We start from the raw sequence: 15,251 nt of genomic DNA, 5'->3' as shown, positions 1-15,251 counted from the left end.
TGGTAACTTTCAATCGACGATGGATTCTTCACGACATTCTTCCAACAACTGAATATCTACAAACACATTACGCAAACCATTATAAAAAATAAAAATAGAAAAGCTTGAAAAAAGTTTTAAAAAATTGAAAAACATGTCATTCATTTTAATCCAAAACTTGTAACAAATGCTGTTTGCATTTAACTTCAGTCTTGTTAGTATTTTGAAAATAGATGAATAAAAGTTATAAATAAAGAATAAAACTTGAATATTTTCCCAACCAGTTGATGTGTTTATTGCATCTCGTAGTTCTGTATATTTCCAACGCGTCAAATCATTTTTACGACCAGTGGGAGAACTTCCGCTTGCCATCGCTCTGTTGGTTAATGAAGAAATTATAACCTTTTTTTGCTACTTAATAATAAACTGAAAAAACAAAACACTGAAAAATTAAAACAGACTAATGACACAACAAAACTGTGTTCACATGCTGTCTGTTCATACACTTCAATACTTTTACAGTAACAGTGAGAATGGGGAAATCATTAGGGAAAAGTTTGTATATTAAAATTTATCTTTTTAACAGAAAAGAATCTAAATATCACAAACATTGTTTCACACAGTAATTGCATAAAATAAAAACACTTTTACAACACCAATGAAAAGGCTTTGTAACCGTCGTAGTGGGCAATTCAACAGTTAATAAGCATTGTCATTAAGGACTAAACAGTTTAAAACTGAAACATTTAGATAAAAATCCTTCCTTACATTTGGGCTGTCATGTTTAAACAGAGCAGAAAACCTGTGTTTGTGCACCATACTACACAGTCATCTATAAAATTCCCACTTTTTTTGCAGTTGCATTAAATCAATACAACAAAAAACACTTTTACAATAAGTGTAACTCAAAGGTTGACAATCACTTGTTATCACTTTAAAATCGTTATCTAAAAAATTCTTACTTCTTTTGCTGTTGCATGACAGTTGCAGACATCGGCAATTCATCAACAAGTTGAGAGTGTCCGTCATCTTTGGCGAGTCGCATCGCAAGTTCACGGTCACGTTTTTCTTGTTCTTCAACTGCGCGTCTAAAGGTAAAACATAGGTAGAAATAAATTAAAAAGATACATTATATTGTCGAAACCTTGAAAATTAAAACTAAACTGATAACAAATTTTTTTTCCAAATAATATAAAAAACCTAAACATAAAATAAATATTTACAAAATAACATATAACAAAAATATATTATATTATAATAGGATGGCCCTGTATGTGTTATGGTATATATTTAAATATTTCAATAATAACATAGACATCTTCAATATGACATAACAATTAACATTAGTAGGGTAGAAAACCTAGTTTCAACAAAATAGAAACTTGAATTAAAAAAGGGAAAAAGAAAAAAGGAACAAACTTTTTCTCTTCCTCTGCTCTTCTAACAGCCATCTCAGCATTATAACGTGCCTGTAAGAGCGTAATGTACATCATATAGAAATTGTAGCTTTGATTTAGTATTCTCTTTGAAGAAGAGACTGACGATGCCATTCAGGCAAAATATTTCTCCAGTACTACTACTGGTTGGACCTGGTTTTTGTTTGTTACGTTTTCATAGCACCAGATTGTAGCTACAATGCATAGTTTTAACCAAATAATTTTTTGTAAATTTCAGGCAAATTATATTTGAGACAAACTTGTTGTAATGTTTAATGCACTAAGTCATACAGTAACATAAATCAGGATGTTTGATGACAATAATATCTAGGCTTTGTTTCAAGGAGTAACATTAGCTTATATAAACAACATACCTCCATTTGTTTTTGCAGTTCATCTCGTTTTCGTTGTTCTTCTGCTTCTTTTTTTCTTTTCTCCTCCATCTCAGCTTTGCTAAAGATAGAAAAAAACTTAAACAAAGTTTCAGTACGTTTAAAAAAACTAGAAAAAAAAAACTTTTTAATAGGTGAAAAAATATTGGACCTATGAAATAACTATATTTTGGTTTTACATTTTTCTGTTCTCTTCTTCTTGCTTCTGTTTTCGTTCTCTCTCTTCCTCTTCTTTTTTCTTTCGCAGTTCTTCTTCTTCTCTTCTTTTTTTCTCTTTTTCCAATGCCTCCTATAAATATAATACACAATACCAAATATGCACCATATGTCGCTTCACACTCCTTGTTCCGAATATGTAACTTTGTAAGCAACCATGTTTTTGTAACTTGACTTGTACCCTGGTTATATAACTAACACAAAGCATTGCAATGAATGTCACATGATATTCCAACACAACATGACTGTTTCAGAACTTGGTCACCGGTGTCTGAATTCATTCATTGTATGCTCATCCATAAGCAGAAGTATTCAATTTGTGGCCAATTTTTTTTTGGTTTGATATCCATAATTTGGGCAACCTATTAGTGACCACTTAGTTGAAAACCTTTACCTCTTGTACTTATACACCTGAATATGCCACAATAATAGCGGCATCAAGCTTTGAACCCAGTACCCATCGGAAATATGGACAGCAATAGTTTTAACAAGCAGAAACTGTCTCGCCCAAACACACATAGCCACAATGGTAGCATCCCTAGTTTAAGTGAACAAGTACCAACCTTTATTTTCCTCGCTTTTTCCGCCTCTTGTTCGGCCATCTTCCTCGACTGAACATCTTTCAAGATCACTTCCTCCTGTTTCACCAACATCTTATAAATCTCCTCCATCTTTTCCTTGCTGAGTATGGAAGCCTGGGGAGATATCAACAACATTATAATATATCAACAATTACTTATGTGATAAAAATCTTGAAACTAATGATACTGTATTAATTAAACTCTCGAGATTTATTTCTTTAGCAAATAAATGTGGAGAGTCTTTAAAATTAAGTGTTAAATGTCACAAAATCACAAAGTTTAGTGTAATGCGAACCAATTCAGTTGTTTGTTAAAGAGAAACAGGTAATTTTTTTCACCGAACTAAAAATAGTTGGCTAACCCAGGCCCAGCCAATTGTAGTTTTACTGTAAATACAATTGTAAGTTGAATGCCTCTTCATTTAAAACTTTGTACAGTATGACTTATTGCGTGTGGTGGTATCAGAGCCAGGTATGATCTTTAACTTATTATAATTGTAAAAATAGGGCAGTAAGTTTTAAGGTCAAAAGAGATAGTTACCTGCCAAAGCAATGTTTTCCATAAATGTAAGAAAACAATTAATGCCACAAAATTTAAAAATAAACAAACGATGCATAAAACTTACCTTAATTTTAGCGATGTTCGATTTGATATCTTTCTCATGCTTTTCCACCTTGGCCAACATTTCTTTTTTATTTTCCTTCAACACCGAAGTCATTTCACGCATCCTGGGAAGTTGACGTAGAAGATGGTGGACTTTCAATAATCCACGAATTCTGTAAACAAGAAACAAAATTAACAGTTTTAAAAACATTGAAAAACGTATAAAATAATAATTTTTCCAGAAAAAAATAAAATGTTAATAATGTTATTACAACCCGATAAGAATGATAAAAAATTACAGAATCAAATCAAAATAAAAAAAAAACATTAAGGATACAAATATTATTCTATTCATCTGATGCAATAGTTTTTTATAACATTTTTGTTTCTGTATATTATATATTTTTTTCATTTTGTTATAGTTTCCCATCATTGTAAACCTGTATTATTTAAGTATTTATAAAATGAGGTATTTGGTGAATCCTACACAATAATGGGAAAACACTTGTTAGTTTAAACAACGTTACCTTGGTAGGTGTTTCTTTCTAGCAATGTACCCACGCAGGTGCTTCTGTATGCAGATGTATTGCTGTCTTCTCCATAATAATTTGTTTTTCACTGGAAAGTTAAATAAAGATTCACATCTGGTGCCTCTTTAGCAATTCCTTTGGGTGCTTTTAGCATAACACCGATGATTTGGAAACCAATAGGGACCAATGGGATGAAACAATTTACTATCAATATCTTGCACATTCACCGGAATACAACGCAATAGTAGCAGCATCTTGCTTTGAATCTGGTATCTTATGACAAGCACTCCAAAATTCTATTCTACCAACTGCTGCTAAGCACTAATTCAAAGTTACAAAAACTTGTATAATCATAGAAAAGTTACTTAAGTTTGGTTCCAGTATAAAAAAACTTACATTTAACAACAGACAGTGCCCCCCACTGTATTTTCCTCCATCGAGCTCGGATCAACCATTTCTCAACTTTCTTTATCAGAATTTTCAGATTTTCTGGATCAAACCTCATGAGTTGATCAAATTCAGCAAACTGAAACATATTTATATTTTATCATCTTTATGATTGATCAAATTCATATCAATCGAAAGAAAAAACAAAGTTCACGATTCTTGCTGGTAATCTCATTGCTAGCTAACCTGTATGCATGTTTTTTAGGCTTTTATTTGGTTCATAAAGTTTGAGTTGCCAGAATATCATAATATGCACTTTATCAAGTTGTAAACTAAATTATTTTGTATTAATCAAATCTAACAATTTAATTAACAAAAATACGTGTTATAGATAAATGATAAATTTGTGCAAATGCGAAGATCCACTTTAAAAAAATTTCATAAAATATTACAATATTATAATAAATACACTTTTTGATTAATATAATTTTTTATTTTCACATTTCTAAAAAACATCCCACCTTTCCTGGTCTGAAGAAAACTTTTGTCAAACCAAATTTGAAATCATTATCGTCCAATCCAAGAGCTTTAAACAATGCCTGTAAGTTGATTGGTTGATTTACTTTTTAACTAATACTTTACTTCGCATGAAAACTCGTTAGACACTTAATTTTTTAAATGGACATTTTTAGCCATAAAGAATAAAAAAACTTTAAAAAATATTTTAACCGAAACTTTTTTATCCAAAAGCTGCTGTTTCGACAATAAATCTTACAATCTTCATTATCACATTTAAGGGCTATACATATTCTCTTTATAAAAAAAAGAACAAATTCTTACTTTGCAAAATAGCCTGGGATCCAGACGTTTTAACTTTTCTGGCATAATGGATTTGTACATGTTGTATACAACGCTGAACTGAGCACGTGAGGGGAATCCTCCTTGCATTAGGTCGAGCACAGAGACCATTCCTAAAAATATATCATGAGATGAAGAAGTGAATGTAAGTTGTTTATCCTCGTTATGCGGAGCATAGGCAGTCGTTATAACACGGGTGTTCTGTTTCAAACACCTCGTGCCCGTTTACAACTTGCTATGACCACAACTCTGCAATCGCTAATTGTTTTGGAAACAATTTTATTAACCCATAACGGACTATTGGGTCGAAGACATCTTGATTTTTAAAAAAAGGTTTCAAATGCAACATTACTTTACCATAGAACCTACGTAAACAGTAAATGTTAAATTGCATCATTTATTTGCCACTTATATTAGGGTTTTCACGCCAACATAATCCTACAGCATTGCAAATAAACAATATTAAAGTTCTAATCATGGGAAAAGTTTGGGTAAGGACACAACCCATACTAGACTAACTTATTCACCAGAACATTGCAGTTGACTTAGAATTTGCCCCCCTTCAAACAAACTACTTTGCATGGATAAGTTTGGTTTGATGCAACGAATGAAACTCGATCCAGTGTTGTTCAGCTTCTCAAGTAACTGACCAAGTTGTGTCTAAAATTTTTTACATTAAAAAATGTATATATATCTATAATATAAATGAAGACAAGAGGCGTTAAGTTTAGCAATAATAGGCTTCTGAAGCCCTTTAATTTTTGCATGTCAGATGCTGTTAAGCAGCTATTAAATTGCATGATCGGTATATCAAATGCAAAACAAAATCTGGTCATTGAGCTAAAAAGTCTGCTTACAGCAACTACAAAGCTAGAAAGTTTCATGCAAGCAATTTAGCATCACAGAAGCAACCAAAGGTTCTCACAGACACAGTGTCGTAACCAGGGGGTTTCTTAGGTATTTTTTTTAGAAATTAAAACCCCCTTTATTTTTTTCTGGCTGCGTCACTGCATAAAAGATTCATAAACCCCAGTTTGGGAACTAGTGTACGAAACTATACAAACTAGAAACCAGTCTGTTGTTTGCATAGTTTTGGTTAGTAACTCTCAACCCCCACAAAACTATACAAACCAGTCTGACGTGCATCCACATATTAGTTGTGCACCTCTACAGCAATGCATGCAATATTATACAAATAGCAACTTACCCTGAATAAACTTCCAACACTTACAAAGTTTAACGAATTAATTCGTGCAGTCTCATTTTGTGCCGACATCTACGTAAAATCATCGCTATATAAATTAAGCAGCCTCATACAACAATTGCTCAAAGCCACAATACATGATTATTTACGTCGTAAGCGGTGACAGCAGCACAATTTGCGCAACATTTATCCGGTGTTGTTATACCTTGAATTTGTTACCGACACTTATGAAGCCTAGTTTCCCCTTTGTGGATGTCGTTTTTGAATTTTCAAAAATTTGTGAAACTAATTTGTTTCTGCTACTGGAGACTAACTGTTCCAAAGAATTGTGCAAGGCGTCGTTGTTCTTTTCCACAAATTGAACCTAAAACATGAAAATAGTTTAAGTAATTTTTAACATACGAGTTGCAATAATAAGCTCACTGATATGAGTGTATGGTGTGAAGTGGCATAATATTATGTTTTTGCACCTCAGTTTTAATAAAATACCAGATTTTACCCTGCTGTTAGGTGGATTTTATCCCTTACAAACAAACAGAGCCAAAGTATATAGCATTCGGCACATTAATCAATAATTCTTTTTCACAAATTGCACTTAAAATTAGAAACTAGTTTTAGAAATTTGGGATCACGCACGGTTTGGTAGCAGACAGCTCCAGCAAAATGTCGGATCAGAAATCCTTCATCATCTCTCAAGTTACGATGGTTGGAGAGCTGGGATTTTCGTGGGATCTAAAAGTTATAAATTTATGAAAACTGAAAAAGTTTAGGCATTCAAAAATAAATGGTAAGTTTGCACACCGCAAATTCTGTAAAACCATTCAAAAACTGGGTAAGTATAAACGGGAATTGAGACCATTGTGTTGTTACCATAACGTAAATAATCTTTTAGCGGCACATTCGGTAAAAAAACTTTGTGTATTTCCGATGTTTCATCTGCCGTTTGGCAAGACATCATTAGGAAATATTGAGATTTGAGAAGTTTAGGCCCCAAATAAATATTGCACACATTTGCAACTTACCGATATGCGGAAGTGGTTCTTATGTTTTGAATGAACAACGGATGTGAAATGATTATCAGATGATGCAGGAAGTTTATTTTCTTCATCCAGAATATCGAGGATTCCAACACGGGATGCTTCAATCAAATCTGGGGGTAAATATGTCGTGTTTTGAGTATTTAATTAGGAAAAGTTATCTCATCAATCCAAGCCCTAAATTGGGTGTTAGTGGTTAGGATTTCTTAGTTACATAATATGGGATTTTAAGTTTTATAGCTAAAAGCCACCATTAACTTTAAAGACTGCTGTATAAAAACATTTCAATAAATGAAACATCAGCACAAAAAATTTAATTGTCGAAAAAGCTGTTTCAGAATTTTACAATTCCTGGCAAAGACAGTTTATATAAATTGACCAAATATTACCAATACAGTCCTGGTTGTCAGCATATGTGACTTCATGAACCCCCAAGCCTTCCTTGGCGTATAATTCTTGTTCTTCTCGTAGAACTCGTTCGTTGAAGAATTGTTGAAGCTTCTCGTTGCAGTAGTTGATGCAGAATTGTTCGAAACTGTTTACCTCAAAATATTCTGGACATATTTTGAAATAAGATATAAGAATACAAATAATTGAAAGTAGTTTATTCTACTCTCGTTCAAGAGGCTTACAACCAAGTGTTTTGTTTCATACACTTTGCAACAGCTTACAAGTCACCATGTATTTAACTTTGTTGGGTAATTAAAAAAGACACATGCATTTGTATGTTTTTAAGAATGTGCAACACTGAATTTATTAACAAACCACTGCGCAACACTGCAAATGGTGAACCCACTCACCAAATCCAGCAATATCGAGGATCCCAATGTAGCCCTGGGATGATTTGAATGGGAAACACTGGTTTATCCTTGACACAACGTGGTCAAACAACCTCGAATATATGGCCTTTGCTAACGCCTCTCTGGCATTGGATGATTGAGCTTGTTTCAGCGGAACTCTAAACAAACAAAAAAAATTTTTAAAATATACAATTTTTTTTAATAAACATGTTTTCAACCTTAAATGCTAAATCATTGACATATGTTGCTACATAACTCAAAATTATATAATTAGTAGCAGTTGCCATGAATTTGAATGCTTATTATAAACTTACTTTATCGTGTTGGTTTCCCCAGCAGACCTCATGCTTCTTGTAGTGAGCGCTTCAGTTAATGAATTTGCTTCTAAACCGAGTAGATCCGACGTTATCTTCACTGATGTTTTGCTTTCTTCACTCACCATGCAACCACCTAGACAGGATGGTATAAAGTTTTACAAAATTGGATAATTTTACCAGGTTCTGGAAATAATGATTTTGTAACTAAACTTTTTCAAGAATAATAAAATAAAACAAAAAAAGGAACATGAAAGTTCAAGACAAATATCACTGACTTCCACTGAAGCTATGGTATGGAGTACTATGCAATTGGCTTTAACTTCCCATGTCTAATGTAAGGAGACAAAATATCGCAGTAAATTTCCTGGCCTACTACAGATATATAAAACACAATCATATTCTACCTGATGAGCCTCCAGCTTCTTCAAATGTTATATTACCAAGATGTAATACACCAGCCACCACTTGAAATATATCCATCATGTCTTGATGTGAGATTCCAATCTGCTTCATGGATGACAAGAGACGTTCGTAATCTTTGTAATCGTTGAGTAAAATATCATTCAGGGAACCCTTCTTTTTGTGCTGCATTGGAAAATTAGAAAATGTTGAAATGAAGTCTTCATATACGAAAAGTTTTTAGGTTTTGTAAAGGGAGAAGGTTGCAAGAGGTTATATATGTAATGCTTGCTTTGAAATATCCAAGAATTAAAAAAATGTAGCATTGAATTTCTCGACTTCTACTTAAAGTTGTGATGAACCATTTATAACTAATATTTTATTAAACTTGGTGCATTTATAACTTCTATCACAAACTAAGCATTGCAGTGACTTGGCAAAAACAGTTATTATATTATGTATTAGTTCTGATGGGGTCACTTTGTGAGGTGAAAACATTGATAAGTTTATTACGGTTGAGAAACACTGACTAAAGGTAACATCCCAGTCCATCTACATTATTTATAACTTTTAAAAATGATAATGTTGTCTTTAATACATGCAGTGGATAAACTACATTTCAGCTGCCTCTGCAAAGTAATATAACATTATATAACAATTTAGAAAAAAAATAAAACAATATTACAAACTAAACATGTACACTGTACAGCATCTAACCGGATCCAACAATTTAAAGTGAACAAAATACAGTTGGTTTTCAGGGTTGCCTTGGTATCTCGGGGCAATAGTTAGGTTAAATACTGTTATCATTGAATTTGGAGCTTGGGAAACATTCTAATCATATTGTACTAAATATGGCTGAATGCCTCAATCCATTATTGGAAACATAAACTTATTATTTACCTCATCAGATAATACACCTTTAACTTTTGAAGCTTCAACATCAGTTAAGAAATATTGAGTGCAACCATTTCTTAAATACTGGAAAATAAAATCACTTTAATACGATACTTTGTGAGCACTTAGACTTTTTGGTTTATCATACTTAAACCGTGGAATTCGTGGAGATATTTTAGCAAATGGCATGAAACAGCTATGAAAAAGTTGGTTAAATGATAAAGTGCTTGGACTGATACTGTGCCACATACACCAACTTTACTTGAGTAGTAAATACCACTGAACCTGAAAGTCTGTGGCACATCATTGATAAATTGCTTCGTAAACTATGTATATCTTGTTTCAATGGCTATACCATTGGCTTTCAGGTTCCATGGCATTTATTGGTGGAATTCTTTTCAGTAAGTTTAGTATATGTGGCACATCAATGGTCTAAGCACTTTATCACATAACTAATGTAAACAATACATGTTGTGAGAATTTACTTTTGTTACCAAGGTATTTACATATATGCCAGTTCAGATAACTATCAAACTTAAACTTATTTATAATTTGTTTTCGCAAAAACTTAAAAAGCAAACATGCCTATTTTTAGTACAGTAAACATTATTAAAATATTTATTTTATAGAACTGTATTATTGGTTGTTTATCTGTAAACATACAATATACTTATTTATTTAATTACCAGAATAAATTGAAAGAGCTTAAGGAGCATGAAAATCACATCAATTTAAAGCCACATTAAACTTTTAAAGTTTGTACATCCAAGACCAATCAGCAAGTGAAGTGGATTAAATATTAGAAGAAATAATTATTAACATTGTTTGTTGTAGACCTCAAATACAGCATCGGAACGGTTGTCATGCCGCAGCAAATTAAGTTGTATAATGTATAAGCAATCGATGTAATTTACCCTGAAGTTATCGGGAGTTGTAAGATGCAACCTCGTTCGAACATCATCGGGTGCTCCACAACATAAGCGATAAAATATGTGATAATTTCTTTCGCGTGAATTTTGCATCACAATTCGTGATTTCTCAAGCAAGTAGTGAGACACAAAACCACCAACAACTTTTCCCTGCAAGTACAAGTTGGGTTATATATATGAAACTATGAAAATTTAATAAAAAGAAGATTAAAATTCTGTGGGTTAGGTAAATGGCATGAAGGTTCTGTTTCAACAATTTAACGCATGTAATTGTCTGTGTACTTTTCCATACACTAATGCAAACAGTAGGGGTTAGTTTTGCTACATTATATTCTGTAGGGATAAGGTCACACATCATGCCACACAATTTAGGATTTTAACCAGGGTTGGCCCATTACACCAACACCCAGGGGCTTCTATTTGAACCTCAACCGATGTTGAAGCTTGTTGAACCACAAAGTTTTATACTGATAGGTGTGTAGGTGTATATGACCACCACACACGATGAGCAAAGGACTTGCCCCACCACACAAGGATAAATAATTAATGATTAATGAATATCAAAAGTCTTCAATATAAAACAGATATTGTATGTTGGACCAACCTTAACGAAATGAATTTCGACAAATTTTCCAAACCGACTACTGTTGTTATTACGCATCGTCTTCGCGTTTCCAAATGCTTCAAGAATTGGATTCGCTGAGAATAAAATTAAAAGTCAATAAAACTAAAAACCTGTGTGACACATCAATTGTAGAGTGCTTTGCCAATTGCCACATCACTAATGTAAACAGTACATAGTAGATGAAGCATTTTTAGTAAAACCCAATTAATCTTTAGATGAAATTTTCGACTATTCGTTTTCGCAGTTTCGTAAAATAAAAATATGGGAAATTAAAATGGCAAAATTTGCAGCAGACATGGACATATTAGATTTTTACCGCAGATTGAATTTTACCACAGCATAGATTTTTACAACAAGTTTTTACCTTGAACAATTCTTTTATCAATGTCATCCCCCGCACCATAGTTGTCGGCCAGATACCTCAAAACAAACTTGGTGTTTTCGGTTTTTCCTGCTCCACTTTCACCAGACACTATAATAGATTGAGACATCGACAAAACCTTCATGTCTCTGTAGGCTTTGTCAGCTGGGTAAAACAAGAAATGAAATTATTTTAATGATGATCTGTTATTATCTAATACCATCTAATACAGGTATGTTATTATCTAAGAACAATCAACAAACTAATACAGAACATTAAAAAAAAAAGTTTTGTTGTGAGGGAATAATGTTCAAGGTTTGGGAATTGTGTTTGAGGTTTGGAACTAAAACATTTATAGATTATATTTGGAATTCTAAATTGAAAACAATCAAACCAGTGTTATTTTATGCAGTAAGATATTGGCGACTATTTTATATTTAAGCAATTTTTTAATTCGGCCTATTTATTGTGTAAAGCCCGAACCTTTAAATAAATGTCACTGTACTTTGCCACATAATTAAATAAATGGCATTTTGCCTTTTTTTGGTCTTAGGTTCAGTTAAAGAAACAAGAAAGCAAAACATCAATGTCCATGGTGTTTTTTAAAGATAAGAACACAATTTATTATCTAACATTATTACACCATTTGCTACACATGTAGTTTTTAGTGGAATAAACGACATGGCATTTGACTTAATGGACCACAGCCCCAGAATCCATTTATTCTAAACATGTGACATTTAAAATGGTTAACCTCTAAACTCTTTATCTATATTTCACCCATTACTGCTTTACAGAATACCATTTCACACATTTTAAAATATTTTTCCAGCAAGACCAGATCATGAAGCAAATGTTGAAATATTTTAATTTTTAAATAATCAGCATTAACGTTGGTTTTGAAGCCACACCATAAGCAATTTAGAGGAATTGTAATAAATATTTCATTATAGGTTGACTTATCAAGTATAACGTCATCCAACAATATCGAACAAGGCGCGTCAGTGCTGGGTTCCTCCTACCACAAATACACATACTAGTTAATGTTTAACAACTGCCGGTGGAGAATTCATTGACGTAAAATATCTAAACAAGCAAAGTACCATACAATGGGCCATACTTGAAATGACTGTGTAAGCACTGCCAAAGCTAGAGGACCAATTTCAAGATATTTATCTGATAAGTTACATATTTGTCATTATAATTTCAACAAACTTTCATTGTTGTTTTGTATTCCTATGTTTTTGTTATCTTGTTTAAAGCAAAACATAAACTAATATCCTTTTTTTTAATTTTAACTGAGTTTGTCTTGTTAAAGTTTTTTTTTAGTGTTTACAATGTCAAAAAAATTAAATATTTCAGAAACATAATGTGTACCAGGTTTCCGATCTACCATTTATAATACAGTTTATGAAATACAAACACAATAAAACATTTTCATATTCAAGTTCCAACTAAAAAAATAGATGTTCAAATGTTTGTTAGAGTGACAGCCCCTCAATTAGGTGGTTTAACCCACAAACTAATTTAGCAAAACCAACATTATTGAACGTCTCAACTTTTGTTCAAGTGTTTACAATCAGCGTGTCATAATGAGATACATTTAGAATATAAGTATGTTTGTATCATTGCCTTTCATATTATATTAAAATCTTAAGATCAAAGTTCCAACATATGTAACTTTTTTTCTAGCTACCCCACTGATTATGCATTACCTATAGCATAACAGTGAGGAGGTTGAACACCAAGTGACTTTCCCTTGTAGTTTTTCACTTGTTGTTGATTGTACAAGGAAGGAACATCTTGGTACGGGTTCACTGCTATCAGTATATTCGCAACATAGGTCTAAAAAATAAAATGATGATAAATAACTGCTGGGGTGATAGGCCTATATCGCAGGTTCCATATAAAACCAAGGGTTATGGCCTTATGGGAAATAAAACTTTGTGATAATGGGCCTATTTCTTAGAAAAATATGACCCAAGATCTTTTGGGGTAAATAGCCTCACAGCAGGATCTTAACTATATAGAATAGAATAAAATTTTTTGGTTCAATATTTCTCGAACTGAGTGCCATGGAAGTGGTTTTAAGCAAGCTGTGTTAGAAAACTTTCACTTTATTACTCCTTCAACTTTCATGCAACTTGAAGTCCAAGCAAAGTCTTTTTTAACTGGTTTAAAATTAGCAGCCAGAATAAAAATAACTTACGTAAATTTTATTTTTTTTGTAACGTAAACGCAGATTATGAAGCAGTGTAGCTTCATTGAGATACATCAACGAACAATTATCATCTGCATCTTTCTTTGTGTCCGGTTCGGCAGGAAATACTTGGTTATATGAAGCTGTGATCGGCTGCATAATAAATATGTTTATAAGTTTTAGTGTTTTGTATATAATTTCCTTGCTGCACACGTTTTTGCCTAATATGTTACTATAGACTTTTACTTTTGTAGTATGTGGATTGGGATTTATCATTTAGCAATTGTAATACTAAAGTTCCAAATATAGTATCATATGAACTATTGCAAAAATACACAACATAAATCTTATTTTCTCTTAAATTTATCCCAAAAACTAAATAATCAAAGATATAGGAATTAACATAAAAAAGCCAGTCTTTATAAACATTTTATTTTAGCGTTAATATGGTTTTGTCTTCTGTGACAATTTTAAGTTTACAAAAGAACTTTCATTGCTAAAGTCTGTTACATTAATTCCATATTATTTAAGCTAGCTGTAAAAGTCGGTGGCAGTTGCCACGAACTTTTAGGTTCTGAATTCTTGGGACCTTAGGAACTTTTTTTCAGACTTCGGGTACCAATTAACTTTTCACACCACACCTTGACATTTGTAGCTGTAGGTTGTACAGTGATTGTGTTGTGACCGATATCAGTGATCGTCCCCAAGACAAAACCATGGTCGGCGTGCGGACCCCACACGATACGCCCGTTATCCATGATGGGAAGTCAAGCGCTTTCCAACATTTGAAACCCTAACTATTCATAAACAAACCATTAAACTAGAAACATAAAAATATGAGATAATTATGTATCAATAAAAAATCAAGTGCATTGGCTAAAAGATTCAGTGCTAGTGAAGAGTTCGTCCCTATGTTATATGCTAACCAATAACTAATTGTAACCTCTAAGATGGGCCTTTATCTTATTTCCTTTTGGTTTCAGTATGACCTTAAAAAGAGTATACAACTAGTACCAAAAATATTCATTAATTATAATTTTGGTACTAGTTGTATAAAAAAATATATTCATTAAGTTGTAGTACATGTATGAGGTATCAGATGCTATATTCGCTAGCTGTATTAATACACCTTATGACAATGCTGGTTGGTTGGCCTATTATCTACCACTGGACTGAGGTAAACATAGTCAGGTATTGGAAAACACAGCATTACATACAAACTTAAACATGATTAGCTCTCAAAAACATGGATCGCTATTCATGAAGCTACAATACACCCTCCAAACGTAAGTCAGTGTCGACGACATTATTCGTGCAGTTTACCCATACACCAGACGCACATGAGCGCTTTGTGTGTTTTATAAGAGCGCGTGCGAATGTGTGTGCGTTGTGTGTGTGTGTGTGTGTGTGTGTGCGTGTGTGTTGTAAATAGCGGCAGACGCTTTCTCTCGATAGCGGTGACGTCACTGGCTCAGACATAAACCTGCGAACCATGAATGT

The 15,251-nt window shown here is 32.8% G+C and overlaps 1 protein-coding gene across 3 annotated transcripts in view; it reads right to left on the bottom strand.

The window, feature by feature from the left end:
• The window catches only part of LOC100186550 (unconventional myosin-VI), an 18,101-nt gene extending 3,528 nt beyond the window's left edge, over positions 1-14,573 (bottom strand). The window contains exons 1-27 of one of the 3 annotated variants that reach the window (XM_009862073.3): positions 14,393-14,573; positions 13,761-13,904; positions 13,267-13,396; positions 11,555-11,716; positions 11,170-11,264; positions 10,551-10,715; positions 9,643-9,720; positions 8,745-8,925; positions 8,338-8,473; positions 8,024-8,181; positions 7,613-7,777; positions 7,209-7,336; positions 6,823-6,918; positions 6,392-6,550; positions 6,190-6,258; positions 5,510-5,642; positions 4,965-5,095; positions 4,646-4,723; positions 4,134-4,263; positions 3,735-3,825; positions 3,230-3,380; positions 2,587-2,718; positions 1,987-2,096; positions 1,790-1,868; positions 1,399-1,448; positions 942-1,067; positions 261-355 (exon numbers count right to left, since the gene is read on the bottom strand). In XM_009862073.3, the coding sequence (XP_009860375.1) occupies positions 261-355; positions 942-1,067; positions 1,399-1,448; positions 1,790-1,868; positions 1,987-2,096; positions 2,587-2,718; positions 3,230-3,380; positions 3,735-3,825; positions 4,134-4,263; positions 4,646-4,723; positions 4,965-5,095; positions 5,510-5,642; positions 6,190-6,258; positions 6,392-6,550; positions 6,823-6,918; positions 7,209-7,336; positions 7,613-7,777; positions 8,024-8,181; positions 8,338-8,473; positions 8,745-8,925; positions 9,643-9,720; positions 10,551-10,715; positions 11,170-11,264; positions 11,555-11,716; positions 13,267-13,396; positions 13,761-13,904; positions 14,393-14,509 (3,289 nt within the window). In that variant the 5' untranslated portion in view covers positions 14,510-14,573. The remainder of the gene's footprint in view (positions 1-260; positions 356-941; positions 1,068-1,398; positions 1,449-1,789; positions 1,869-1,986; positions 2,097-2,586; positions 2,719-3,229; positions 3,381-3,734; positions 3,826-4,133; positions 4,264-4,645; positions 4,724-4,964; positions 5,096-5,509; positions 5,643-6,189; positions 6,259-6,391; positions 6,551-6,822; positions 6,919-7,208; positions 7,337-7,612; positions 7,778-8,023; positions 8,182-8,337; positions 8,474-8,744; positions 8,926-9,642; positions 9,721-10,550; positions 10,716-11,169; positions 11,265-11,554; positions 11,717-13,266; positions 13,397-13,760; positions 13,905-14,392) is intronic. The other 2 variants (XM_018814263.2, XM_018814264.2) reach the window with 2 other exon arrangements.
• Positions 14,574-15,251: the final 678 nt, after the last annotated feature.

Source organism: Ciona intestinalis, chromosome 12 (assembly GCF_000224145.3).
Source record: "Ciona intestinalis chromosome 12, KH, whole genome shotgun sequence".
NCBI lineage: Eukaryota > Metazoa > Chordata > Ascidiacea > Phlebobranchia > Cionidae > Ciona > Ciona intestinalis.
Note: the sequence above shows the minus strand (reverse complement) of the source record. Positions and strands in the feature narration are given on the sequence as shown.